This window comes from Marmota monax, unplaced genomic scaffold, assembly GCF_021218885.2.
Source record: "Marmota monax isolate L192 unplaced genomic scaffold, Marmota_monax_Labrador192_F-V1.1 WCK01_AAM20220418_F8-fsc00079, whole genome shotgun sequence".
NCBI lineage: Eukaryota > Metazoa > Chordata > Mammalia > Rodentia > Sciuridae > Marmota > Marmota monax.
Genome location: NW_026694099.1, coordinates 1,215,868 through 1,241,373, shown reverse-complemented (window position 1 = coordinate 1,241,373; position 25,506 = coordinate 1,215,868). Strand labels below are relative to the sequence as shown.

Below are 25,506 nucleotides of genomic sequence, written 5' to 3'. Positions count from 1 at the left end.
TGCAGGCATTAATGCAGAGTGCCCCGACCACCACCATTGTGCTGACACCAAATTTTTTAGTTCTGGAGAGCTTTCAAGATTTTCTACTCAGAAAGGCAGGAGAATTAGGATGTCAGATAAAAGGGGGTTAGGAAAGGGTGCCACAGTGGAAAAGGAAGACTTATCCCTGGAAAGATCAGAAGAGCCCTCAAGATAACACTCCCCTCCCCCCCCAGCACTGCACCTCAGGCACCCCCAGAAGAGGATGGCTTTGGTCCTTGTGGTTCATATCCAACCTGCTAGCAGGGAACTGTGGATTTAGTCAACAACACTAAAATCCTAGAAAAACAAGAGTGGTGGAGGGGATGTAGAGACAGAGTAAAGACAGGAAAGGCAGAAACAAATGAATCAGGGAAGAAGGGGACAGAAGACAAGGTGCAGGGCAGACTGAGGAAAGATACTGATAGAAGATGCTGCTACTATTCCTCCTTGGGGCAGCCATAGGCAGATGTCTACATGATGAGACTCAGAAGTCTGTGACCCTTCTCAGGCCCCCTTTCTCCCAAATGGCCCCAGACTTCCGCTCCTCCTACCTCACCCTCCCCAACTCCCTTGATCCTCAACCCCTCCGAATCCAAACTTACTATATAGGAGAGCCTACATCTGATGGAGCTTGGGATCCTGAGGGGGATGTAATGAGAGGGAGACCCCGAGCCCTGACTGCAGTGAGACAGGCCACTCAGCAAATCCAGGGTGTCCTAGCAGGTGAGTAAGGAGATGTGAGGGGACGAGAGAGGGAGGGAGGCCAAGACCAGCACCAAACTGAACTCAGAGAAGTTGAAGCAGAATTGGCCTCATCTTATTAAGTCCCTCCAGTGCAAGGACCCCTGCTTCTGAGTCGAGATCCTACACAGTACTGTCATGCTGTCTGGGGAGACCCAGATACCCCAAACTACCACAGGTGAGTTCATGTTACCAACAGAACATACAACAAGCCTTCAACATACCAGAAATGGCTCCAGCTCAACACGGATATTCTTGGCAGGTGCAGCCTCTTGAACCCAGGGTACAAAGGAGAGACTTGCCTGGGAGCAAAGGTAAGAGACTTCCCAATCTTAGGGATCTGAAGATCTCTTAGACCTCCCCAGGACCTCTAGCATCAGAATTACTCAATTCTGCTTTGATAACAATGTGGAATATTGGTCCCTCTCTACCACAACCCCAAAATATATTAAAGTAAGTCAGGTGGCTGGAATCAGAAATCTGTATTCTCATGGCGGGGTGGAAGGCACAAAGACAGTGTTACTCTTCTCCTTTCCTCCTAGCACCTAGTCTCCCACTGTCCATATCTTTCTGCTGAGCAAGATGCCACATCTGACTCCTTTACAGATACCTGATGCCCATCTCTATGGTTATACCTTGTGGCCAGAGCAGGGTCCCCCACAACTGGTCCAGCCAGATGGGCCTGGGGTCCAGAACACCGATTTTCTCCTATATGTGCGGATTGTCCACACTTCCAGGTGCCACCAAGAGGTGAGGTTCAAGTCAAATCTCTCTACCCTGCTGTGCCTCCCTTAATCTTAAATCTCATGAGGAGAGGTAGAGAGGATTGACGCAGTTTTTATTAAATTGTGCTTCTTGCACAGGAGCTAAGAACTCACCAAGCCATGCCTTGGTTACACCCTTCAGAGTTCTACCGTCTCCAGGTCCTTCATTTTCAGGGAGATTCCCTCCATCTTGTTATCTCTTTTCTTCCTTTCCACCCCTACCCTCTCCTGGCCCATCTGCAGCCCTCTATCATAGCCTATTCGGCCTGCTGCCAGCTGGACTCAGAAGACAGGCCCCTTGCTGGTACCATTGTCTACTGTGCCCAACATCTTGTCAGCCCCAGCCTCAGCCATGGTGACATTGTCATGGTAACTGGTGCATGATGATTAAGGACAAGCAAATGGGTGGAGGGGCAGGGGAAGTGGACACAGGTCACACAGCTTCCCATGAAGTAAAGAACCTACTGAGGATGGGACAGAAGGTACCTCATGCTCTATGGAGCCGATGGCTCTGGGCACAGTGGCATGTGCCTGTAATTTCAGCTACCCAGGAGGCTGAGGCAGGAGGATTGCAAGTTGGAGACAACTTAGCAAGACCCATCTCAAAATTTTAAAAAAGCTGAATGGGTAGATTTGGCTATAGAATCCGTTGGTTAATTCTGCTGCAAATCCAGTGCCCTTCACTAAAGTCATTTGTCCTTAGGCCACACTTCATGAATTGTTCCATATCCTGGGCTTCTCTGGACAGCTCTTCAAGAAGTGGCGGGACTGCCCTTCCGGACTCAACAGTAAATGGGAGGAATGAGGGAGAGAATTATGCAGTGTCAACCAGAGGGAATTAACTATCTTATGACCTCCTTCCTTCCAGTTGTACTTCACCCTTCCTAGGTTTTCATCTCCTCATATTGCCATCTTCTCTTTCTGTTCCCAGTTAGAGAGAATTGTTCTACAAGGCAACAAGTGACAAGGCGAGATAAGTGGGGACAGCTGCTTCTCACCACCCCAACTGTTAGCCACAGCCTGGCCAAACACTTGGGAGTAGTAGGGGTTTCTCTGGGCGTTCCCCTGGAAGAAGAGGTGAGAGTGATAACTCCTGGGATGATGAAGAAAGAGGGAGTAGCGAGTTGGCAACCAGCTATCTGCTCCCTCCTCTAGCAGGGCCCTTCGTCCTCACACTGGGAGGCCAGACTGCTCCAGGGTTCTATAATGGCTGCTACCTTCAATGGTGTCCAGCGCACTCGACTTGACTCAGTCACTCTTGCTGCCTTCCAAGATTCAGGCTGGTATCAGGTCAACCATAGTGCTGCAGAGGAGCTGTTGTGGGGCAAGGGTGAGAAATAAGGGAAATCTGCAGAGTAACACTCATGACCCACATTAGCTCTGGGGGAAGTGGGTCAGGTTGGAAGGGATCATCTGCTGCTAAGGTGAAACTCAGGCTGTGCATAGCTGGTGTTGAGGGATGTGTAGGGCTTCATTTGTTGAAGGCTCTCCTCTCTTTTCCTCTAGGATCTGGTCTAGAATTTGGCTTGGTGACCACATGTGGGACCAGCTCCTCAGACTTCTTCTGTACTGGCAGGTATGTGTGCTGAATGGTAGAGGATGGAACAACCGTCTATAATTTGAGTGTCACTCTACCATCCCTTCCACATAGTGGGATGGGCTGCCACTATCTGCACTTGGACAAGGGAAGCTGCTCCTCAGACCCCACACTGGAAGGCTGCCGCATGTACAAGCCCCTCGCCAACAGAGTGAGTAGACCAGTGAGCTGGGTTAACAATGGAGTATACCTGGAAGAGAGTCAACTTCTAAGGAATCAAAGCACACACTTTCCTACTTTCTGCCTTTTCAGAGTGAATGCTGGAAGAAGGAAAATGGGCTCCCAGCTGGGACAGAGAATCCCCATGGGGAGATCTACCATTCCCAGAGTCGCTGCTTCCTTGCCAACCTCACCTTACAACGGCTCCCTGGGGATAAGACCAGCTATCCCTCTCAGATCCCAAATCTCAAGGAAGCAAAGCTCACTGGCCGTTGTTATTTACATCAATGTACCCAAAGAGGAGCATATGAGGTGCAAGTAGAGGGATCACCTTGGGTCTCGTGTCGTCCAGGAAAGGCTATTCAGGTGGGTACCTTAAGAGGAAGAGTTGTGGCACACTGGCAAAGAGAAGTTAGAAATGCTGGTATGGTTGGTAGGATTGTACAACCTGTTGTGATAGTCATTTTTTTTTTAACCAAGTACTGAGCCCATGACTCTAGAATGTATTCCTTTGAAGGAAAGTTTGAACGTGTAATTGAGACTATAACTAAGCCTTTTATGAATTTCTTTGCAGATACCTGGGTACCATGGTCTTCTCTACTGTCCCCAAGGTCGGCTATGTCAGGCCAATGAAGGTAACAACTCTGTTACTTCTCTACCTGTGAATCTTTCAACCCAAGACGTGCTATTCAAGCTGTCTTTAGGATTAGCTGGACCCCCAGGCCACACACTGCAGGAAGAACAGAAAGAAGAGCTGGCTGAAGCAGTACTGCAGGCCCTGGTGAACAGAGGTGGCACTGGCAGGTAAAGGGAACAGTTCAGGCCATTTATACAGTGGGCCATGGAGAACGTTCAAGTTCTTTATTCTCCTTGGAAGACCTTCTGTTCTTACTCCTAAGTCTACACCTATTTTATGACATACACTCTTCCAGGAACTATTCCTCCATTAAGAGACTCAAATGTCCATTTAGGTGCTATTTCCACAGCCCATCAATTACCACTAGTTTGGTGTTCACTGTGCATATGTGGAAATCCCCTGGCTGCCAAGGGCCTTCGGTTGCTATGCTGTACAAGGCCCTCACCCTGACTCTCCAGGAGAAGGCCTTAGAAGTGTATCATGGAGAAGCCAGTTTTACCACAGAATATATCAAGTAAGACAATATTCCAAGCAATTTTTTGAATCCCTGGACTCCAGATGTTCAAAATTGCAGTTATTAAGCACATATTAGTGCATATTGTTTTAGACAGGGCTATGTATTTCAGAAAATAAGGATCTCTAACATGATCACCTTGGACCCATCATTATGACACTTCACAACAAATAATAGAGTTCCCCCATCTCAAAGAATCCTAGATCCCTTAGACGTTTACATAACATCTACCCAGAGATGTTATCCAAATACCAGAATCTGATTCTTTCCTTAAGCATTTCCCTAACAGATCTCCTTTTGCTGATGGATCTTGGTCTTATTCCTACATTCAGGTTTTATACTCCTTCTTATTGATTTCCTGTTTAACTTACTGCTTGGATGAAGCAGGGTTTCATGAGTTCTGTAATATAATGGTAAACCTTCACCTCCTAAACTGAGGCATTACTCTTGGCCACATTCTGTGCTCCTAGGTTGCTGGTTACCTGGGACCATAATCCTTCCACGACCCAAATCACTCTGTCTGTGGGACTCTGCCTACTGCTGCTAATTCTGGTGGCTGCAATAGGAATTGTGGCCTATCAAAAACAAGCAACTCTTCAGGTGGGACCATCTGCCCCATAACATCACTTGATACATGATACACAAGGGGCCTAACTTGAAGAACAAAAGAAGCATGATGTTACCCAGAACATGACAGGGTGTAGCATAGATTATTTAAGACACGACTAGATGGAAAAATCTGTTGTGTACACCTTCCTACTTTCCCTGGAATGCCTCCTTCCAGGTTATCAACTTCATACTAGTCTGGCAATGGAGGGGTGGGGTGAAAAAGTGGAGTCTCATGGTTATAAAAATTTATTTTGGTACAAAAAAATAAACTAACCTGTAAAGTATCACTTATTTTCACACTGTTTTTTGTTATTTTGGTTCTAAGGATTGAACTCAGGGACACTTTACTACTGAGCCCTTTTTACTTGTTGGGACAAGGTCTCAAGAAGTTGCTGAAGTTGGTCTGGAACTTGCAATCCTCCTGCCTCAACCTCCTTAGTAGATGGGATTACATATGTGTAACATCACATCCAGCTATTTTCATACTATTGTAGAGCAACAACAGAAACATCTGCTACAAACTTCAAGAATATCATGTGTTCTTTAGAAAAAGTTCATTACAATTTGGTATTTTATCAATTTTCATTGCTAATTGGGGTCAAACAGTGTGAAGGAGGGAGTAACTAATTATCTCCCTCTCCTGATTTTCCATAATTTTACTAAATCTCCACTGGGAGACCCAGTGGTTGGGATGTTGCATAATTATGCTAGAGTATGGGAAGGGCAGTAAAACCAGAATCCCACCAAACTATAAAAATATCTTTCCTTAGGCATGGTAGCATATGCCCATAAATGAGCAACTTGAGAAGCTAAGGCAAGAAAATTCCAAGTTTGGGGCCAGCTTCAGCAACCTAGTAAGACTCTGTCTCAAAAAAAGGGAGAGGGGGATGGGAGTATAGCTCAGTGGTAGAGCAACATTGGGTTCAATCCCCAGTACCCTTCCCCCAAATAACACTTTTTCTTGTTCTTCTCTCCTGTTTCTATGGAAGGATTCTACTTTATATCCTTCATGAGCCAGCAATAGACTTCAGTTGTAACATGAAGGTTCCTTTCGGTTACAGTTGCAAAAGTCATTTACATTTATGAGGTTTTGACATCTCTTGGAAGGAAGCAAACTAGGAGACTGATTTGGATCTGCTTAAATGGATAACAATTTCACTAGGAATCCAGAGGAAATGCTGGTAACGTTGAAGTAACCATGCCTATACTCATATGTAAGTTCAGTCAGCTCATTGAGATACTATCCCCAAATCTTTAAGTGACACATTTGAATTGAGTCACTGTGGAGAGATGGTCTTGACTCCACCAGCTGTGGTTATTTTCTTTGATCTGAATGTCTATCAATCCTTACCAGCTGTAGCAGCAACTGCTTGGTAAAACTTTGCCACGAAGTCTGGGTCACTGACCTCCAGTTGTCTGACAAATTCATTGCGTTCCTGCTCAGCCCAACCTTGAAACCACTGATCCCAAAGACGTAGCTGACATTCAAAGATACAAGGTGGTCGGTTTGCACCAGATACACTAAGTTGCTCCAGACCATCCAGCAGTGGCTGTAATTTTCCTGGCACTGCCTTTGCTACCAGGTCCTGTAGAAAGCGTTCACGCTGGGGACCTGACCAACTGGCAAACCAGTGAAGAATACACTTCATCTCCTGGGAAGTGATGTAAGACATGGGGGGAGGGGAAGAGTTGGTAATATTGTCTGGTACTGAGGGTAATGGAGAAGGGAAGGATACTGGCATTGAAGAGGAAGATGATTCCAGTGGCATCCTGAAACATAAAAGCACTGTTATACACTCTCTAGACAGAGTAAACTAAAATACAACTTCCTAGGAACAAGGAATCTTATTGCCAACACGGCAAAACCCTGTCACATCAACATTGAAAACATCATATAGTGTGAAAGGGCCTTTTTGCAATATGCATATAGTCTCTGAAGTTTGCAAGAACTTCATATTATCCATGAATCCAGGATCCCCTTAATATTTTCTATAAAGCACAAGGGAACACTAAACAGCAGAGTGAGGACCTTGTCCCAAATTAGACAAATTAGAAAACCAAGAGAAGCCAGGTCTTCAAGGGTCTGAAAAACAAGTTGGTTTGTTGACTTATATGGGTCTAACAAGTGTTATACTGATGTGTGACAATTTGTCTTTGAACTATTTTCCTTAATGTGTTTTTGTGTTTCTTAACGTGTTTGTGGTACTGGGGATGAAATCCAGGGAAACTTTACCACTCACCTACATCCCCAGTCATTTTGATTTTTTATTTTGAGGCAGGGTCTCGCTAAGTTGAGGCTGGCCTGGAACTTGTAATCCTCCTGTCTCAGCCTTCTAAATCGAGATGTATACCACCAGGCAGGCTCCTTAATGCTTTATATACCTATAGGTGACCTCCTATTCATTTTACACCTGAATGCAATCGAACGATCAATTTGATTTGAGTAGTTCCCAGCACCACAGTCTGAATTTCTAGCAATGAAAACCTTAAATTATTTGTCCATGACCTATATTGTTGTTTGTGTTTCTTCTGCTCTTAAGTTGGAAGATTTGCAGTGACAAATAAAGGAACCCCTAAACAATTAACATCGGTTCAAGTATCGAAACACTTCAAGGTGACTGCCATTTTCAAAGTGGCCAAACGAGAAAGGGAAATTTTCGGGATCTTGTCCCATATCTGTCACAGCAAACTCAAGTTCAGTGTTATGAATCAGTCAGTTCACTATCTGTGTCTAAAGACATAGTGCTGCCTCTAGCCCGCTTTGGAAGCCACGAGTAACGTATTCCTTAGATGGAGTGGCGGGGATTCGGAAGATGGGGGACGGTAGTTATTTCCATAAGGAAGCACGAGGCTTGCCCTACTAAGGTAATCGGCAAACACCGAGTACGACCCAAGTAAGGATTTCTTCCTTTCTTACCTCCTGGAGTCTCAGAGAACATGGAGACTGTCACAAGAGTTCTTTGACTCCAACTACCGCCGCTGCTTCCATATTTCCTGAAATCCCTAAACAGGGCCAGCCCGGCAGCCCACGCACTTCCGGTCTCGAACCAGCCCCCAACACCCAAGAGCCCCAGCGCTTCAGCTCCAAGACCGGAGATGGCCGAATATCTCCGATTACGGGCATGCCAAAGTCGAGGGCTTCCGAATAGATTCGATTTAAAGCCTCGGCAAGGCGAATATAACCGAGCCTCAAAGCAGGGTGAGGGAGGAGAAGCTGCAGGGCGGAGGCAAAGAACCGATTGGTGCCGATGTGAAGACGGAAATACCCGAGCAGTTCCGGAAAAATCCGGGGAGCTTTGAGTGGTAATCGAGGGGTAGACTATGGCAGTGGGCGGGGTCAGCTCGGTACGTTCGAAGGGCGTTGGCGGAAATTACCGAAGATGCCCGAAGCCGTCGGGACGGACCCGAGTACCTCACGCAAGATGGCGGAGCTGGAGGAGGTGACTCTGGACGGGAAGCCTCTTCAGGCGCTGCGGGTGACCGACCTGAAGGCCGCACTAGAGCAGCGAGGCCTAGCCAAGAGCGGGCAGAAGAGTGCCCTGGTTAAGCGGCTCAAAGGGGTGAGAAGTCGGCGTTGCCTGGATGTCGGAGGGGAGCGGACCCGGTAGAGACTAGTCTCTGCCGCGGCGCAGGCGCAGTGTTCGGGCTCCGCGCGAGCTCTCTCAGGCCGCCAGCGCGAGCCTGCGGATCCGCGCGCACGGTAGTTGGTGAGGCTCGCGCTGGAACAGAGACCGCGCCGGTTCCCGCCTTAACGGCAGCAGCGCGAGCCCAAAATGGGAGTGTGCGCGCTACTCTCCTGGAGTGTCTTAAGCTCCTTCCTCCTTCCCCCACCCCCTCCTTGTTTGTGTCTGTGGTTTCGGCGCATGCGCTGCAGAAGGAGTTAAATCCCACTACAACCACCAGCGTTGCTGGCCTGAGGGGGGCGAGTTGGTCTGGGTCCGAGTTAGGGGTACAGTTGGCGGAGGGGTAGCTGGGGTTGGTATCTGTATCTGCAAGAATACGATTGGGATAGGGTAAAAATGTCTGCTTGATTAGATTAGGAGGTGAGATGAAGAGACCCTGATTTGAAGGCACTTGGTGATAGTGGGGTGTCTAGTTTATAGGGAGTCCAGAAGCAATTTGAGTAGATAAGGATTTGGTGAATATTGAGAGAAGTGAGTCAGGTTAGTGTATGTTGGAGATTTTGAATCGATTTGAGTAGATGGGGGTGGGCTTGTCGTGAGGTATGTAGATGGATTGGTGGGTATAGGTTTGGTGAAAATGGAGGGAAGGTGAAGTGTCTTGGCTTTAATTACAGTTCATTAGGATACGTGGCAGGTAGTACCCATTAGGGCTAAGTTAGCTCAAGGATTGACTCGGCAGACCGTTGCTTATACAGAAGCTGACGGTTTTGTGTGGGTGTTTGTGGATTAGGTCAGACCACAGTTTACAGGGTTTGTGGTCATTTTCTAATGTAGCCTTCTTTTTGAAATTTTTGTAAATTTGATAAGTCTAGGTGTCACTCTGCTGGAATATACAAGTTCACTCAAGTAGTTCTAGTCCTGGGTAACTGATTCAAGTAATTCATTCAGGCCCCAAACAGCAGCCCCATGTTGGTTTTATGTATTCAAAGCTTGTTTGAGTATTTGAAATGTTCTTACCTGCATGGGCAGTTTTAGAAGGGGCTCTAGTTAAAAGTGCAAAGATATTAAGAGATTGTAATACTAGTCTGTCACACCAACACTGATTGTCTGTATGCCTGTATCTTTACATTTGTAGATTAGGAGGGATAACCAAGGCCACCTTTAAGGGTCTTCAGAATATGAGAACAGTATTAGTAAAGAGCTTTCAGGGCTTCATAAAAGAAGTACAGTTTAAATGTGTATTTAAGTTGTTGAATTTAATGAAAAGGTTGTGGAAGGGGTGGAGATTTGATTTCTTCCTTTTTTTTCCCCCTGGTTTCTGACTTTTGCCCTTCTCTGTACCAGGCTCTAATGCTAGAAAATTTACAGAAACATTCAACACCCCATGCTGCATTCCAGCCAAATTCCCAGGTAAGAAAGAAAGTTTGTTAGATAGAATGGGCTGTTTGGAGATAGACACACATGGAATGGCCTGGTTTTGTATATTTGAAGCTTAATTTCTCACCAGTATTTTCCTAAATTCCTTTGGTTGGAAGTATTCTCATAGTAGGGTAATTGAATTCTAAACAAGCCCAGTTTTACACAAGGGCTTGGGGTGAAAAACAGAATCAGGAGCTACCTGTTAGTTTTAACCTGTTAGTTTGAAGTGGTGTTTGCCAAAAGGTATGGCTTAATGTAGTATAAGCATCTGACATCATTTATTTGCCATTGGTTTGGGAAAAGTAGTTGATGTAAAGTAGGTCACCAGTAGGACAGTGTAGGAAAATACCTGCTGATCAGGAACTTTGGTTGACATAATTTTTCCAAAAATTCAATCTCTGTAAATCACCCACCCTTTCTGTTGGTACCTACTAACTATATGTGGTCACTATTAAACATCACTAATAGCTTTGCTACTTAGGAGAAGAAACTTAAACTTGGAGGCCTTGGTTTCCTCAGTTTCCTTACCTGTAATATGAGCAATGGTTGGACTAGAACTGTAGTTTCATAACTGATCTTCTGGAATTATGTGTAGCTGCTTTTATGGATTACCAAAGAAGATACCTTCTTCAGAAGTAAGCAAAGTTTGTGTCTTTCTCTTAAACCAAATTAGTTTGTATTTTTCTCTTAAACCAAAGTTTGTATCTTTCTCTTAAACCAAATTACTATTTTTATTTGCTTTCTGTATTGAGCTTCTGCATAAGATTTCCTCTAAAGACATTATTCCGTCATTAAAAAGAAAAATTCTTAGACTGCACAATTTCTTGGGGTTCCTGTCAGCTTTTAAAATCCCCTCATTATAATGTGTCACACACTTAAAGGAAAAACCCAGGTCTTTGTTAATGAAGTGTTGAGCAACCCTAGTGCTAGATGAAGTCCCAGGATACTGTGGAAAATAAGAGAACCTTCCTACTCCCTTGTTACCATCTCATTAAGCTGTAAGTATCATAATCTAGCCAGCTTTCAGAGGTTTAGTTGGTATCTTAACAAGTATTAAAAAAAACTGGATAAACTAATCAATTTCAATTGTATTCCTTCTGTTAGTTGCATTTTGGTCTTTGAAGTTTTGTAACAAACATGCTTATTCTCTAATACTTGCAGCCCACATTTTATCACTGTCCATTGAATACCAAGGGATTAATTTCTACTTTAGATGAAAATAAACATTATTATGCTTAAGAAATATGACTAATAACATAGGAAGTATTTATTTGGGTTTCTTTGCTTTTTCTGATGTTCTAATAGGACATGCTAAGCAAGAAATGTTCTAGGGCTTGGGCACAGTGGCACATGCTGTAATCCCAGCGGCTTGGGAGGCTGAGGCAGGAGACTAAGGCAGGAGTATTGTGAGTTCAAAGTCAGCCTCAGCAAGATACTAAGCAGTGAGACCCTGTCTCTGTCTCTAAATAAAATACAAAATAGGACTGGGGATGTGGCTCAGTAGTTGAGTGCTCCTGAGTTCATTCCCCAGTGTCTGCCCGCTCACAAAATGAAAGGTTCTAGGGAGGAGGACATGAAAAGAAAAAACTGGACAAAGAGTTATGTGGAAATCTGTGTTACAGAAAAAAGGGGAAAAGGAATAAGTCCCTGGATTTTAAATTTTATTTCCAAGGATTTCTTTTTGCTCCAGGAAGAAATGTAGTGAGGGTTTTTGTTTTTGGTGGTACTGGGAAAATGGAGTTCTGCCTAAGTGCTGAATGAGCATTCCCCCTTTTTTTAGTCTCTTGATTTCATAATTTTAAATACTGTACTTGAATTTTGGAGATGTTTGACAACATGATGGATTGGTAGGGCTTGAACTTTTTTATTGTTTCGTTTTTTGGTACTGGGGATTGAACCCAAGGATGTTTTTACCACTGTGCTTACCACATCCTTAACCCTTTATTTTTTGAGACAGAGTCTTGCTAAGTTGCTGAGGCTGGATCATCTTCCTGCCTCAGCCTCCAGAGTCCCTGAATTATAGGTGTGCACCACTGCACCCACATTGGTGGAACTTGATCTTTTTTTTTTTTTTAACGTTTTTTTCCTTATTTATTTTTATGTCGTGCTGAGGATCGAACCCAGTGCCTCACCTGTGATAGGCAAGAGCTGTACCACTGAGCCACAACCCCAACCGGGAACTTGATCTTTTGAAGGAAATAGTAGTGTTCTTATCCTTTCAGTTTTAATTTGGAATATCTTTACAGAATGTTCTAGATTATCTAAGAATTTAGATTAAAAGGCATAATTTGGGTTGAGAATGTAACTAATTGGGAAAGTGAGAGCTTAGCATGCATGAGGCCTTGGGTTTGGTCCTTAGCACCAAAGAAAGGACATAGTTTCTAGGAATTCTTCTTTCTTTGTAAGTTGTTGTGCACCAGCATCACTCTTTGGTTGGGAACTAAATATTTAAAATAAAAACTGTGTTCTTTTTGCCATCTTCTGCTACTCACAAGGCTGAATTTTAATAAAGGAATAGTCAGAGAACAACCTTCTAACACTTTTGTTATCTTTCTTGGACTCCGCTTATGGGGTAGACCTTTGCTCTGTGAAATTTTCTTCCTTGCATTTTCCTGATTTGCTTTCCTAGATCATCTTTTTCCATTTCCGCTTCACAGATTGGCGAGGAAATGAGCCAGAACAGTTTCATAAAGCAGTATCTGGAAAAGCAGCAGGAGCTACTTAGACAGCGTCTGGAACGTGAAGCTCGAGAAGCTGCAGAACTTGAAGGTAAGCCCAGATTGTCACTTCTAACAAGTTTTTTATTGTTATCCCTGTCACAGTGTAGATAGGCCTGTCTAACTAGGCAATTTCAGGAATAAGGCTGAGACTACTGCTCATTGGCTTTGGTAGTTTATGAAAACAAGTGAGTTATATTTACTTTGTCAGGGAATGGACATTTAATTTGATTGTCTTGTTAGGTTTCCTGCCAATAGGAAAAGTTATAAGTAAATTTAACTACCATTTAGATGAGGTAGAGCTTAATCCTAGGGAGTTTTTTTTTTTCCCTTTATGTACAGTGCTCTTTTTGGTGTGTATCTTTGTATCTATGACTTTGCCTGACATCCTTCACTCCTCTACATATTCCCAAATGCTGAGCCCTTCACTCCCTCCCTGCCCCGACCCAATCTGTACTTTGCAGAAGCTTCAGCTGAGTCGGAGGATGAGATGATCCATCCTGGGGGAGTGGCTTCCCTGCTGCCTCCTGACTTTCAGAGCAGCCTGGAGAGACCAGAGCTGGAGCTCAGCAGACATTCACCCAGTACGTATCTCCCTCCCCGCTGCGCTTTTTTGTCAATCCTGCGTAGTTGGTGGGGGGAGGTAGTTATGCCTCCTTTCATGCTAAACCTTCATGAAAGTCTCAGGGAAATTCCATTACATTGATATTTGACATCTGTTTTTCAGGGAAATTATGTCTTTTTTGAAGTCTGCTTTCACCTATGTGTTGTGTTAACTTTTTAGCATTTTGAGGCAGTATGATTTTTCTAATCATCTACCTCTTCAGTCTCTTGTACTTCTGAATTTAGCAGGTCACATTTACTTTGATCTCTATCAATTGTGTATAGTATGTGTTATACATCCAGTCATTCCTCCAATTAGGCACCCACTACAGTTATTAATTTATTCAACAAAAAAATTTTTTTGAGTATCTGTTGTATACCTGGCATGTGCCAGGCCCCAGGAAAATGCTAGCGAAAAAGCCAAGTCAGTTGTAAAAAAACTTAAGAGTGTAGTAAGGGGATGGACTTTCAACAAATAATTACATAATTATAGTTGTGCTAAGTGTTTGAAAGGCAGTGCAGAATAATAAGTGAGCATATTATCAAGCTCTCTAACCTAGTATATGGTATTGGTTCAGGCAAGATTAATTTTTTCACATTGTAAAAAATACTAGGCACGCAATTTTGCATTGTATCTCATGCAGAAGTCTATAAATAATAGCCTTTGCTATTTGGCAACCACTTAAGACTTTTTATACTTTCAGGAGAGCATGTTTATAAGATGTGGACGGTAGGTAGATGTATTAAACCAGTATGTAATTTAACGAGTATTTTGAATATTATCACTGCTGTTAGTCATCAGTGGTAGTAGGGGTGCCGCATATTCAACACTTTAAGAATTTATGGAAGTTTCCAGCTCTTTTGATTAATGTAGGATTCATTAATGAAAATAGATTTGGGGGAGGTATTTAATGATGGGAGAGAAATCTCCTGAAAGGTGAGGAAAAATGGAGGACCTTAGAGTCTAATTTTAGGATCTTGATTTGCTCAGTGCCTATTTTTCTTGATCCTATTCTTAGACCCATAGGGAATTTTGAGGGGGAAATTTTTTTTTTAATTTTTATTTATCTTCATTAATTTCAGAACAATATTGAGAAAGCCATTTCATGTAACCCAATGCTTGTCTATCCATGATATGCATTATAATACTTAGAAACTTTTTTTTTTTTTTTTTTTTGGTACCAAGGATTGAACTCGGAGACAGTCAAACACTGAGCCACATCCCCAGCCCTGTTTTGTATTTTATTTAGAGACAGGGTCTCACTGAGTTGCTTAGCACCTTGTTTATCTGAGGTTCGCTTTGAACTTGGAATCCTCCTATCTCAGCCTCCCAAGTCGCTGGGATTACAGGCATGCAAGCCATTCCTGGCTTGGAAACTTTTTTACATGCATGTTATTAGATTGGTAGGGATGAGGCCTGAAATTCTGAACTTCAGGAACTGTTGAAATGATGTAAGTGAGGCAGCTTTTGCCAATCTCTGAACCACATATCATGTAGCAGAGATCAAATATGATCGGGTGTGTTCTCCATGCCAGGATCTTAGAACATGAAGAAGCCACTAACACAATTCAATCCTACCTCCACACAGCTCAAGATCTGGGCTTCAGAAATAGGTCTTGAAGAGATGCCCTCCTAGCTGAGACTTGACCACCAGAGGGATGGAGAGTTGAAAATTTTTTCAATAAATTAACACTGGCAGCATGTTGGAATTATTAATAAGTTCCTTCAGGGTCTTCTTTTCTCCTCAAATATATATAAGACCCTCAGATGGTCCTCCTTAGTCTGAGTGCTCTTTTTTCCCTGATTGTAATGCCAAGAGGAAGAGGAAAGCTTTTTTGATTTTTTGGTATTGGGGAAATCAGAAACGCTTAACCACTGAGCCACATTTGAGACCCTTTTTTCCATATTTATTTACAGACAGGGTCTCACTAAATTGCTTAGGGTTTCACTAAATTTCTGAGGCTGTCTTTGAGCTCACAATCATCCTGCCTCAGCCTTCTGGGCCACTGGAATTATTGTGCCCAGCAGGGAGGGGGACACTCTTGTTTAAATGAATTGTCAGTATTTTTTTCTCAAAAGCTAGTCAAGAAAATATATATTGACCTGGGTGCGGTGGCACATGCTTGTAATGTGAGCAACTCAGGTGGCTGGGGCAGGAGGATTGCAAGTTTGAGGCCAGCCTCAGCAAGTTAGCAAGATTCTCATCAATATAGTGAGACCATGTCTCAAAAGAAGGACTAGGCATGGTAAAGCACTCCTGGGTTCAGTCCCCAGTACTGATTAAAAAAAAGAGAGAAAACACAGGATATTATTAGAAAGGACAAAGGCATAGAGATAGAAATGGTTATGATATTTTTAAAGAAGAGGTAGTATGTAGTATGGCAGAATAAAGTTATTTCATATTTGAGAATAGTTGTAGAAACAATCTAAAAGATAGATTGGGATAATATTACATAAGACTTTAAGTGCCAAACCAAAAATATGAGCATTTTTTAAATTTTATTTTATAGGAAATGGTGGAATTGTTTAAAATTATGAATAGGACCAAAAAAAGAAAGAAGATAGGTTTTCTCAATTCTAAGTGTAGTTTGAAATGAAAATGAGGAATAGATATTGAAATAAAAATAAGATTTCAAAAGCAAAGATTTAGAGTAAGGCTAGCCACTCTTCCCTGTTTTATGTCATTATTAGGATTCTTCCAGTGGCTATAATTGATGGGGGTAAAAGATATTCAGAAGTAAAAGAAAATGAGGGCTGGGATTGTGCCTCAGTGGTAGAGCGCTTGCCTAGCATGTGTGAGGCACTGGGTTCGATTCTCAGCACCACATAAAAATAAAAGTATTGTGTCCATCTACAACTAAAATATATATATATAATTTTTTTTTAAAAAAGAGAGATGAAAAATGCATTAGAAAACATGAATGTGTTGGGCTGGGGATGTGGCTCAAGTGGTAGCGCGCTCGCCTGGCATGCGCGAGGCACTGGGTTCGATCCTCAGCACCACATAAAAATAAAATAAAGATGTTGTGTCCACCGAAAACTAAAAATAAATATTAAAAAAAATTTTTCTCTCTCTCTCTCTCTCTCTCTCTCTTTTTCTTTCTCGTCTGTTTCAAAACAAAACATGAATGTAGCCTTGTGTGGTGGCTCATGCCTGTAATCCCAGCAGCTTGGGAGGCTGAGGCAAGAGGATTGCAAGTTCAAAGATAGCTTCAGAAACTTGGCAAGGTTCCAAGTAACTTAGTGAAACCTGTCTCAAAAAAATACATATAAGAAGGGCTGGGGATGTGGCTCAGTGGTTAAGAGCCCCTGTGTTCAGTCCCTGGTACCAAAATACATTTTGGATCTTTGTCTTATATTTCAGTAACCTCTTGTTTTGTATTGCAGGCAATATCCCAAACAGGAAGTTTATAAAATCCTCCTTGACTTTCCTTTTGACATTTTCGGGGAGGGGCGGGGGATTGAACTCAGGGGCACTTGACTCCTGAGCCACATCACCAAATGTGGCTTTTTATTTAGAGACAGGGTCTCACTGAGTTGCTTAGCACCTCACTCATCTGAGGCTAACTTTGAATTTGCAATCCTCCTGCCTCAGACTCCCAAGACTCAGGGATTACAGGCATGCACCACCATGCCTGACTTCCTTTTATTTTATTTTATTTTTTTTAAAGAGAGAGTGAGAGAGATAGAGAGAGAATTTTTTAATATTTATTTTTTAGTATTTGGCGGACACAACATCTTTGTTTGTATGTGGTGCTGAGGATCGAACCCAGGCCGCACGCATGCCAGGCGAGCGCACTACCGCTTGAGCCACATCCCAGCCCCTTCCTTTTATTTTTTTAAGGTGTTGAGAAGTTAGTATCCACTCTCCATAGTCAGAAGTTGTCTATATATCTCCTTCTATGTCATCCCTGAATGTATTTTTCTGAGTTATCTTTTTTCCAGAAGAAATGCAATCTGGGAAAATACAAAAATATTTTAAAATATATGTTCAGAATATGAATTTGTTTTCAGAATACTGATGTTCTAAAAATATTTTTAGTTGTAGATAGACACAATACTTTCATTTTATTTATTTATTTTTCTGTGGGGCTGAAAATTGAACCCAGTGCCTCATACGTGCTAGGCAAGTGCTCTAACACTTAGCTACAACCCCAGCCCCAGAATACTGATTCGTTTAACAAAGTTGTAGCCATGGATTTTCTTAGCCAGCCCTTTTCTTAGAGTTTGTAGCATTTCTAAGCGGTTAGAGATTCATCACCTGTTATTTATGTTTCATATTTGAGGGGTCTGTCTGGTTTTCACAAAACAATGATGACCAAAACTTTCTGCTTTGTTTCTACAAATCTTTTTGATGACCTATTTAAGTGTTTCCAGAGGAGTAAAAATCCAGAATCAACTGTAGTTTTACAGTATCAAAAATAATATCATAGGGGCTGAGGTTGTGGCTCTGTTAGGGCGCTCACTTAGCACATGCAAGGTGCTGGGTTCATCCTCAGCACTACATAAAAATAAATAAATAAAAATAAATGTATTGTGTCCAACTACAACTAAAAATATATATATTTAAAATATAGCTGGGTGTGGTGGTGCACACCTGTAATCCCAGCAACTTCAGAGGCTGAAGCAGAAGGATTGCAAGTTTGAAATCAGCATGGACAACTTAGCAAGGCCCTGTCAATTACAGTGAGGACTGAGTATAGTGTTGCACATCTGTAAACACAGCTACTTGGGAGACTGAAGCAGGAGCATTGCAAGCTGGAGGCCAGCCTCAGCAATTTAGTGAGGTCCTGTCACAAAATAAAAAATAAGAACTTGAGGTATAGTTCGGTGGTCAGAGTCTGAACCATCATTATAAGTATCATAATTATAGATTCTGCACATAAAATCATAATCTGAGAGCCTGTTAATCAAGTGATTATGAAATAAAGTTTTACAAAATTGTCTTATAGTCATTTCATTAGTTTTTTTTTTTTTTTTTTTTTTTTGCTTTTGTTTGGTCACTATAGTAGCAAAGCCTAGTTCATGTTAGAGTAATGGGATATAGAAATAAAAAGATCTGGAATTAGTTTTTACCATCTGCTTTATCTGCACTAGTTTATTTAGATGCTATTAATTTAGAACATGGTTCTCTGGATCGTTTAAACCTTTTGTGTTGTGCCAAAACTGAACTCAATCTAGTCGATTAAATCTGAAACATAGTTAGTTACCTTTGTGCTTTTTGTTTGTTATTTTTGCAATGCTGGAGTTCCAACCCAGGTCTTCACACATTCTAGACAAGTACTTTCCCACTGAGTTATTCTCTTTTCTCAACTAGCATCAAGATCTTATCTCTTCCTTCTATCACTGAACTATACTTGTAGTCCTTCTATGTAATATTTTAATACTGGTAGGAAACTTCAAGTTCAACCCTATCCAAGGCATGAAACTAACATTACTTAAGTGATTTACTTACAGTTGTCTTCCTTCATAGAATATTAGTGAAACCTTCAGTTTTACATGGAATTATCATTCAGAATGACCTAGATTGATGGTTTACAAACTTTATTTTAACAGCCAACCCCCCCCCCCCCCGCAAAAAAAAAAAAAAAAAAATCTTTCTCCTTGAGCTCCAACATATAATATATACTCAAAAGGACTCAGTTCTGAAGCCCTGTCCAGTTAGCTCAAGTGATTTCTAGGAACAATGGGGCCCTGGAAACCATTCATCTAATTCTTTTTTCTTGAGTTTATCATTGTACAAATTGACTGGTTTATTTAATCATAATATTTTGATCAAAATTAGCAAATAGTGGCAATAGGGTGTTTTGAAAAATGGGCCTAGAAAAGAGTGAAGTCTTGAGCTTTGGTTCAGAATAACAAAACACTTTGTAGAAATAAGTGCTTTGTATATTCCTGCTAGACAATTTGAAGTCTCTAAAGTTATTTTAGTTTTATCTTATTTGTGGTACATAACTCATGTATTATGTATGTGATGTTGAAAATATTCTAGACATGCACACCAGGAATAATCAATAAGACCCTGACTTTCAGGGCTATGTATAGTCTTTTTTGAACATGGAAGCCAAAGAAATTGAAAAAGATACATATTGATAAAAGATACATATCAAAACAGCTTATATGCCACAGTTTGTTGGATTTTAGAAAGTCATGAATGAGTGTTCATGACATTAAATCTGACTTGATTTTCTTTCATTTGATAGGAAAAGGCTCCTCTGTTTCTGAAGAGAAAGGTGAATCTGATGATGAGAAACCAAGAAAAGGAGAAAGACGATCATCTAGGGTCAGACAGGTAATCAAATACTTCCTAAGCATTCAGTCACCTCTCTGAGTGGTGCTTTGAAATATCTCCCCCTCCTCCTTTTCCTCCTCAAACTGTTTTCGAGGTAGTGTTTTTATAAATTTTTATATAGTCATCTTCTCACTTCTCTTTGTCACTTTTTTATGCTATTTTTTTTTTTTTTTTTTGTATGTTTATTTAGGTCTGATCTAGTCTTTAGAAATCAAAGCAAATATATAGATATATGAAAGTTAGGTTGGTCTGCATTCTTTATATATAGATAGATAGATAGATTTTTTTAGTTGTAGTTGGACACAATAGCTTTTTATTTTATTTATTTATTTATTTTTAAGTGATGCTGAGGATCGAACCCAGGGCCTCACATGTGCTAAGCGAATGTTGTACTACTGAGCCACAATCCCAGCCCTGGTCGTATTTTTAAAGCACATTATTAGAAAAGATACAGCATAATTAATATTTTGGTTAAAACTTTAAAACTGTTAGAACAATGTTAAGTGAGCAGAGTACAAAGGCATATGTGTAGCATAATTAAGACCATGCAAAGAAAGGTAAGGAAAAAAGAATGAAAAGAAATATACTAAAATGATAAAAATAGGGGCTGGTATGGTAGATCAATGTGGTAGAGTGCTTGCCTAGCATGTGTGAGGCACTGGGTTCAATTCTCAGCACCACATATAAAAAAATAAAGGTTCATTGACAAATAAAAAATATTTTTAAAAATGATAAAAATAATCAGATTATGTGACAGTATTTTTGTTTTCCTCCCTGATTCTAGATGTTTAAAAACTTGAAGCTAAAAAATGAACTACAAGCAGCTTCATTATTCCTTTTGGTTACTGTTATTTTGATTCCCAAAAGGAACCCACATTAGTCATAGTTATCTACTGTCATACCTGTTTCTGTGTTAACAAAATTGTATATCATTGAATTTCTTATTCTTGGGAGTATTAAATGGGATGCTTTTTCTCCATTGATTGTGAGCAAATATATTTGGAACTGTTTTATATCTTTTCTTTCAGGCAAGAGCAGCTAAATCCTCTGAGTGTAGTCAAGCTGCTGAGGGGGAAGGGAATCAAGAAGTACCTTCTAGAAATCTGAGGGTCAGAGCAGATCGAAATTTGAAAACTGAAGAGGAAGAAGAAGAGGAGGAGGAGGAGGAAGATGAGGAAGAGGAAGAGGAAGAAGAGGAAGGACAAAAATCTAGGGAGGCACCAATCCTGAAACAGTTTCAGGAAGAAGAGGGAGATGTGATGCCCAGAGCAAAACCAGAGGAGGTGATTGATGAGAGACCCAAAACCATAAGAGCGCAGGAACAGGAGGGGCTAGAGAGAGGAGGACGAGTTACAAGATCCCAGGAAGAAGCTAGAACTCGTCATCTCACCAAACAGCAACAAGAGAAAGAGATGCAATCAGTTTCCCCCCTTGAGGAGAAAGGAGAAGAAATAAAATTTTCACAAGGCTTGGAAGAGAAATCACAGTCCCCTTCCCCTCCTCTACTGACCGAAGATCTAGAGAAGGCCCCTCTTGTGCTACCACTGGAGCAAACTGCCAGTGAGGAGGAGACTCCCCCACCTTTACTTACCAAGGAAGCATCTTCTCCACCACCTCATACACAACTCCAGAGTGAGGAAGAAATAGAACCCATGGAAGGCCCAGCACCCCCTGTCCTCGTCCAGTTATCTCCTAATACAGATGCTGAGACCAGGCAGCTTTTAATATCTCAGCATACTGTGCAGTTGGTAGGTGGCCTGTCGTCTTTGTCAAGTCCTGCAGACACCAAAGCAGAATCTCCAGCAGAGAAAGTGCCAGAAGAGAATGTTCTGCCTCTACTTCAGAAAAGCACATTGGCTGAATACTCAACCCAGAAAGGTCTTGAAACTGAGCCAGAAAAATCTGCTCAGCCAGTCTCTTTAAAAATGGAGGAATTAACATCACCCAAAGGCATTACTGAGGAATCTCTGAAACAACCATCTTTGAAACAGAAGGAAGGCAGAAGGGCTTCACATAATCTTTTCCCAAGCCACAGATTGAAACAGTCAGCTGACTCATCCTCTAGCCGATCCTCCTCCTCCTCTTCCTCCAGTTCTAGATCTAGGTCTCGTTCTCCTGATAGCTCTGGCTCTCAGTCTCTCTCACCTCCGAGATCCAAGCAGAGAGATATATCCCAGGCACGAATTCACACCAACCCTCATGGTAGACCCAAGACAGACTCCAGGTCAACATCAGAATCTAGGTCACGTTCCCGATCTCGTTCCCGTTCCCATTCAGCATCAAGCAGCAGCAGAAAAGTGAGTATGAGAGATTCCTGTGTCTGTAAGCCAGTGTTTTTCATCCCCAGAAGAACCTGTCATAATTTCTAACAGGAATAGGAAAAGCTTCATTTAGTCCCCAGTTCACTGATAATTTACCCTCATCCCAGAGTCTAATTTTCAATTAATTGGCCCCTAACTGGAATTGTTTTCCATTCTGAGTCCATTTGATTCCAAAGAAAGTTACTCTCATGCTGTGCTGGACATAAACTTCTTGAGGGTGTGGATATGCCTTAATGTGGGTATCCCAGTACTCAGCATCTAATTGGAACCTAGTAAATTTGTTGATAAGTAGTAAGGGAGATCAGTAATTCAAGCAGGAATAATAAATACAAAGACTTTTTTTTTTCTCCCCAAATTCTTGTAGTGGTCCGTACTTAAAAGAATTTAACCTTTATTTTTATTTATTTGTTTTTATGTGGTGCTAAGATTTGATTGAACCCCAGCCCCCACAAAGACTTTTATTCAGCCATGAGAAGAAGGAAATTATGTCATTTTCAGAAAATGGTTGGAACTAGAGACCATAATTTTGAGTAAAATAAGTGAGAGAGGAAAGTGTCATGTGTTTTTTCTCATCTGTGGAAACTATAGAAGAAAAAATAGCAGGGGAGAAAAGAATGTGATGAAAGTAGAACGGAGACCATTAGGGTAGTGAAAGGGAAGCAGGAGGGGAGGGTAAGAAGTGAAATTGTTCAGATTATGCTTTTATATATGTACATATGAATATGCCACAGTGAAACCAATTATTCTGTATGAATATGTACCCCCCCCCCAAAAAAAAAATCTCAGGTATGAATTGGGTTAGCACAAGTTGGAAAACTCAATGATTTACTGATTATTTACCATCCATCTACACAAACACACACACACACACAATGTGTACCATATAAAGTAATTTTCTTTTCTCTGCGTTTCATTTAATTTCTTCAGTCTCTGAGCCCTGGAGCCTCCAGGGACAGCAACACCAGCTACACTGAAACCAAAGATCCCTCTTCTGGTCAGGAGATTGCAGTTCCACCAATGCCACAGCTGCAGGTTCTTGAGCCAAAGGAGAGAACTTCCACCTCCTCATCCATCCAAGTGAGGCGTCTGAGCCAGCCTGAGCCAGCTGAAAAGCTCATGACCCAGAAGTTACAGCCTGAGCGGGTAGGCTATCGTGACCTTTCCCTAGAGGGAGATGGAGAATTAGGCATAGTTTTCCTTTTTGTCTTAACTGTAAAATTGAGAAGTCAGTCTGGACAAACCTCAGGAGAAATGTAGAGGGTAGGGGTAGGGGACACTTGTTAATCCTACTTAACTCATTTCTACTCCCTGGTTTATAAAAGTTCTCCATGAGGCTGAGAAGCAGTGTTCTCATCTCCAGGGCTCTCAGCATCAGTTCTTGCTCAGAACTTCTTCTTTATCTGCCCCAAAGGAAGACTTTTATCGGTTCTCCAAAAAAGAATTCTAAGGGTTGGGATATATCCCCAGTCAACTCAGTGGTAGAGTATGTGCTTAGCATGGATAAAACTCTAGTTCAATCCCCAACACTACCGCTCACCATCCCCACCAAAAAAAAAACCCTAATGAAATGATTGCTGACTTAGAAATAAGGTCTTAAAAAGTATTTATCTTGAGAGCTGGAGATACAGTTCAGTTGGTAGAGTACTTGCCTAGCATGTACACGGTCCTAGGTTCAATCCCCAGCACCACCACCAAAAAAAAAAAGGTATCTCTCTTTAAGCTACATTATAGTCAACATTCTAAGATGAAATAATGCAGATATAGAGGACTTTGTGATTGAGCTCGTACATTTTGTTTTGTTTTACATTTCTACAAAATTTATTGTTATAATATTATGCAATATAATTCTGTTAAATAGGCTTTGTTTACTTCAAAAATTTTATTTCCTACTCCCATACAAGATTAATCATGTTATTCTGTTAGAGATTAGAAAAAGAGCACTGGGCTGGGTGTGGTGATCCATGCCTGTAATCCCAGCTACTCTGGAGGCTGAGACAGGAAGATTGCAAGTTCAAAGCAAACCTCAGCAACTTAGTGAGATCCTGTCTCAAAATAAAAAAACGAAAGGACTGGGGATGTGGTTCAGTGGTTAAACACCTCTTACTACCAAAAACCCTAGTACCAAACACTGTAGTACCAAAAAAGAAAAATAGCTTTGGAACAGATTTCATATTTCTTAAATGTCCACACTTTATTCTACCCTTCATCTTTTTTTTTTAATATTTATTTAGTTGTAGATGAACACACAGTATCTTTATTTTTAATGTGGTGCTGAGGATCGAACCCAGTGCCTCACACATGAGAGGCAAGCACTTTACCACTGAGCTACAGCCCCAATCCCTACCCTTCATCGTTTTTTTTGTTTGTTTGTTTGTTTGTTTGTTTTTTAAGAGAGAAAGAGAGAGAGAGAATTTCAATATTTATTTTTCAGTTTTTGGCGGACACAACATCTTTGTTTGCATGTGGTGCTGAGGATCGAACCCCCGGGCCACACGCATGCCAGGAGAGCACGATACCGCTTGAGCCACATCCCCAGCCCTACATAGAACAAAGATTAGTTGTCTTGTCTAACTATAATGGTAGTTATTAATATGTAACATTACAAATGGTGTCATCCACTTACATACTCAGCCTGTGTTTCTTCTATATATTAATGTCTGATCGAGATAATTACTTATTTAATGTCTGAGAAACTCAAGAATGCAGAACAGATTTAAACCATCAAAATGAAAACAAGTTTTTGAGTGAAATATAATAAGCATGGATAAACATGAAACTGGATTGTACATTTTTCTCCATCAGGTATTGACAACTTCCCTCCAGTTGTTTAATTAGCTTCTTAAATGGTGTAATTGAATGGTCCCCTTCCCATTCTTCTTTATAAAATTATGGGGTATTCTAGTGATTCACACATTCACAAAGTGACCACTCCAAGACTTCAGATAACAGTTTCCTCAGTTATGTCAAAATCTGTGAAGTTGGGGGCTGGGGTTGTGGCTCAGTGGTAGAGTGCTTGCTTAGCATGTGTGAGGCACTGGGTTTGATTCTCAGCATCACATATAAATAAATGAATAAAATAAAAGTCCATCAATGACTTAAAAAAAATGAAGTCATCATAAAAAGTGTGAAGCTGAAGAGGCAGAGCCACCAGCTGCCACACAGCCTCAAACCCCAGAAACTCAGACCTCTTATCTACCAGAATCAGAAAGGAGACAGCAACAAGGTGTGTTAAGTCCATTTTGTCAAAGGGACTGTTTGTCAAACAGTCTTCCTCCGGTTCCCTTTGACAAAATGGACTTAACACACCTTGTTGCTGTCTCCCCAAGTTCTTGCAGTGGTCCGTACTTACCAATGTTCTCTGACAAGTAATTACATAGGCCCTCATTTTACTGAGGCAAATCAGGGTGTCACACTCAGTGCAGTTCCAGTACTCTGATGCTGGAAGTCCTTCTGAAGGAAGGTATGCCCAATTATTCTTTAGACTGGTA

General features: G+C 41.5%; 3 protein-coding genes across 4 annotated transcripts in view; 2 read left to right on the top strand and 1 right to left on the bottom strand.

Annotated features, from left to right (window-relative positions):
* Positions 1 to 449: 449 nt before the first annotated feature.
* On the top strand, positions 450 to 5,117 carry Cirop (ciliated left-right organizer metallopeptidase). Its single transcript, XM_046465215.2, has 14 exons — positions 450 to 744; positions 847 to 940; positions 1,025 to 1,076; positions 1,369 to 1,512; positions 1,770 to 1,895; positions 2,230 to 2,314; positions 2,458 to 2,603; positions 2,685 to 2,856; positions 3,033 to 3,102; positions 3,178 to 3,274; positions 3,376 to 3,648; positions 3,857 to 4,086; positions 4,254 to 4,433; positions 4,904 to 5,117. The coding sequence occupies exons 1-14, from the start codon at positions 450 to 452 to the stop codon at positions 5,052 to 5,054; spliced, it is 2,115 nt and encodes a 704-aa protein (XP_046321171.1). The 3' UTR covers positions 5,055 to 5,117.
* Positions 5,118 to 5,272: 155 nt separating this feature from the next.
* Positions 5,273 to 8,430, bottom strand: CUNH14orf119 (chromosome unknown C14orf119 homolog). Of its 2 annotated transcripts, none has more exons than XM_058585787.1 (2): positions 7,960 to 8,430; positions 5,273 to 6,828 (listed from the first exon to the last, which is right to left on the bottom strand). In XM_058585787.1, the coding sequence occupies exons 1-2, from the start codon at positions 7,979 to 7,981 to the stop codon at positions 6,383 to 6,385; spliced, it is 468 nt and encodes a 155-aa protein (XP_058441770.1). In that variant the 5' UTR covers positions 7,982 to 8,430; the 3' UTR covers positions 5,273 to 6,382. The 2 variants fall into 2 exon arrangements, with proteins under 2 accessions (XP_058441770.1, XP_046321248.1); XM_046465292.2 differs by having other exon boundaries at positions 5,273 to 6,812.
* Acin1 (apoptotic chromatin condensation inducer 1) overlaps positions 8,291 to 25,506 on the top strand; it is a 35,964-nt gene continuing 18,748 nt past the window's right edge. The window contains 7 exon segments of the mRNA XM_046465291.1: positions 8,291 to 8,602; positions 10,010 to 10,075; positions 12,742 to 12,853; positions 13,266 to 13,385; positions 19,609 to 19,697; positions 20,726 to 21,994; positions 22,946 to 23,161. Coding sequence (XP_046321247.1) covers positions 8,291 to 8,602; positions 10,010 to 10,075; positions 12,742 to 12,853; positions 13,266 to 13,385; positions 19,609 to 19,697; positions 20,726 to 21,994; positions 22,946 to 23,161 — 2,184 coding nt within the window.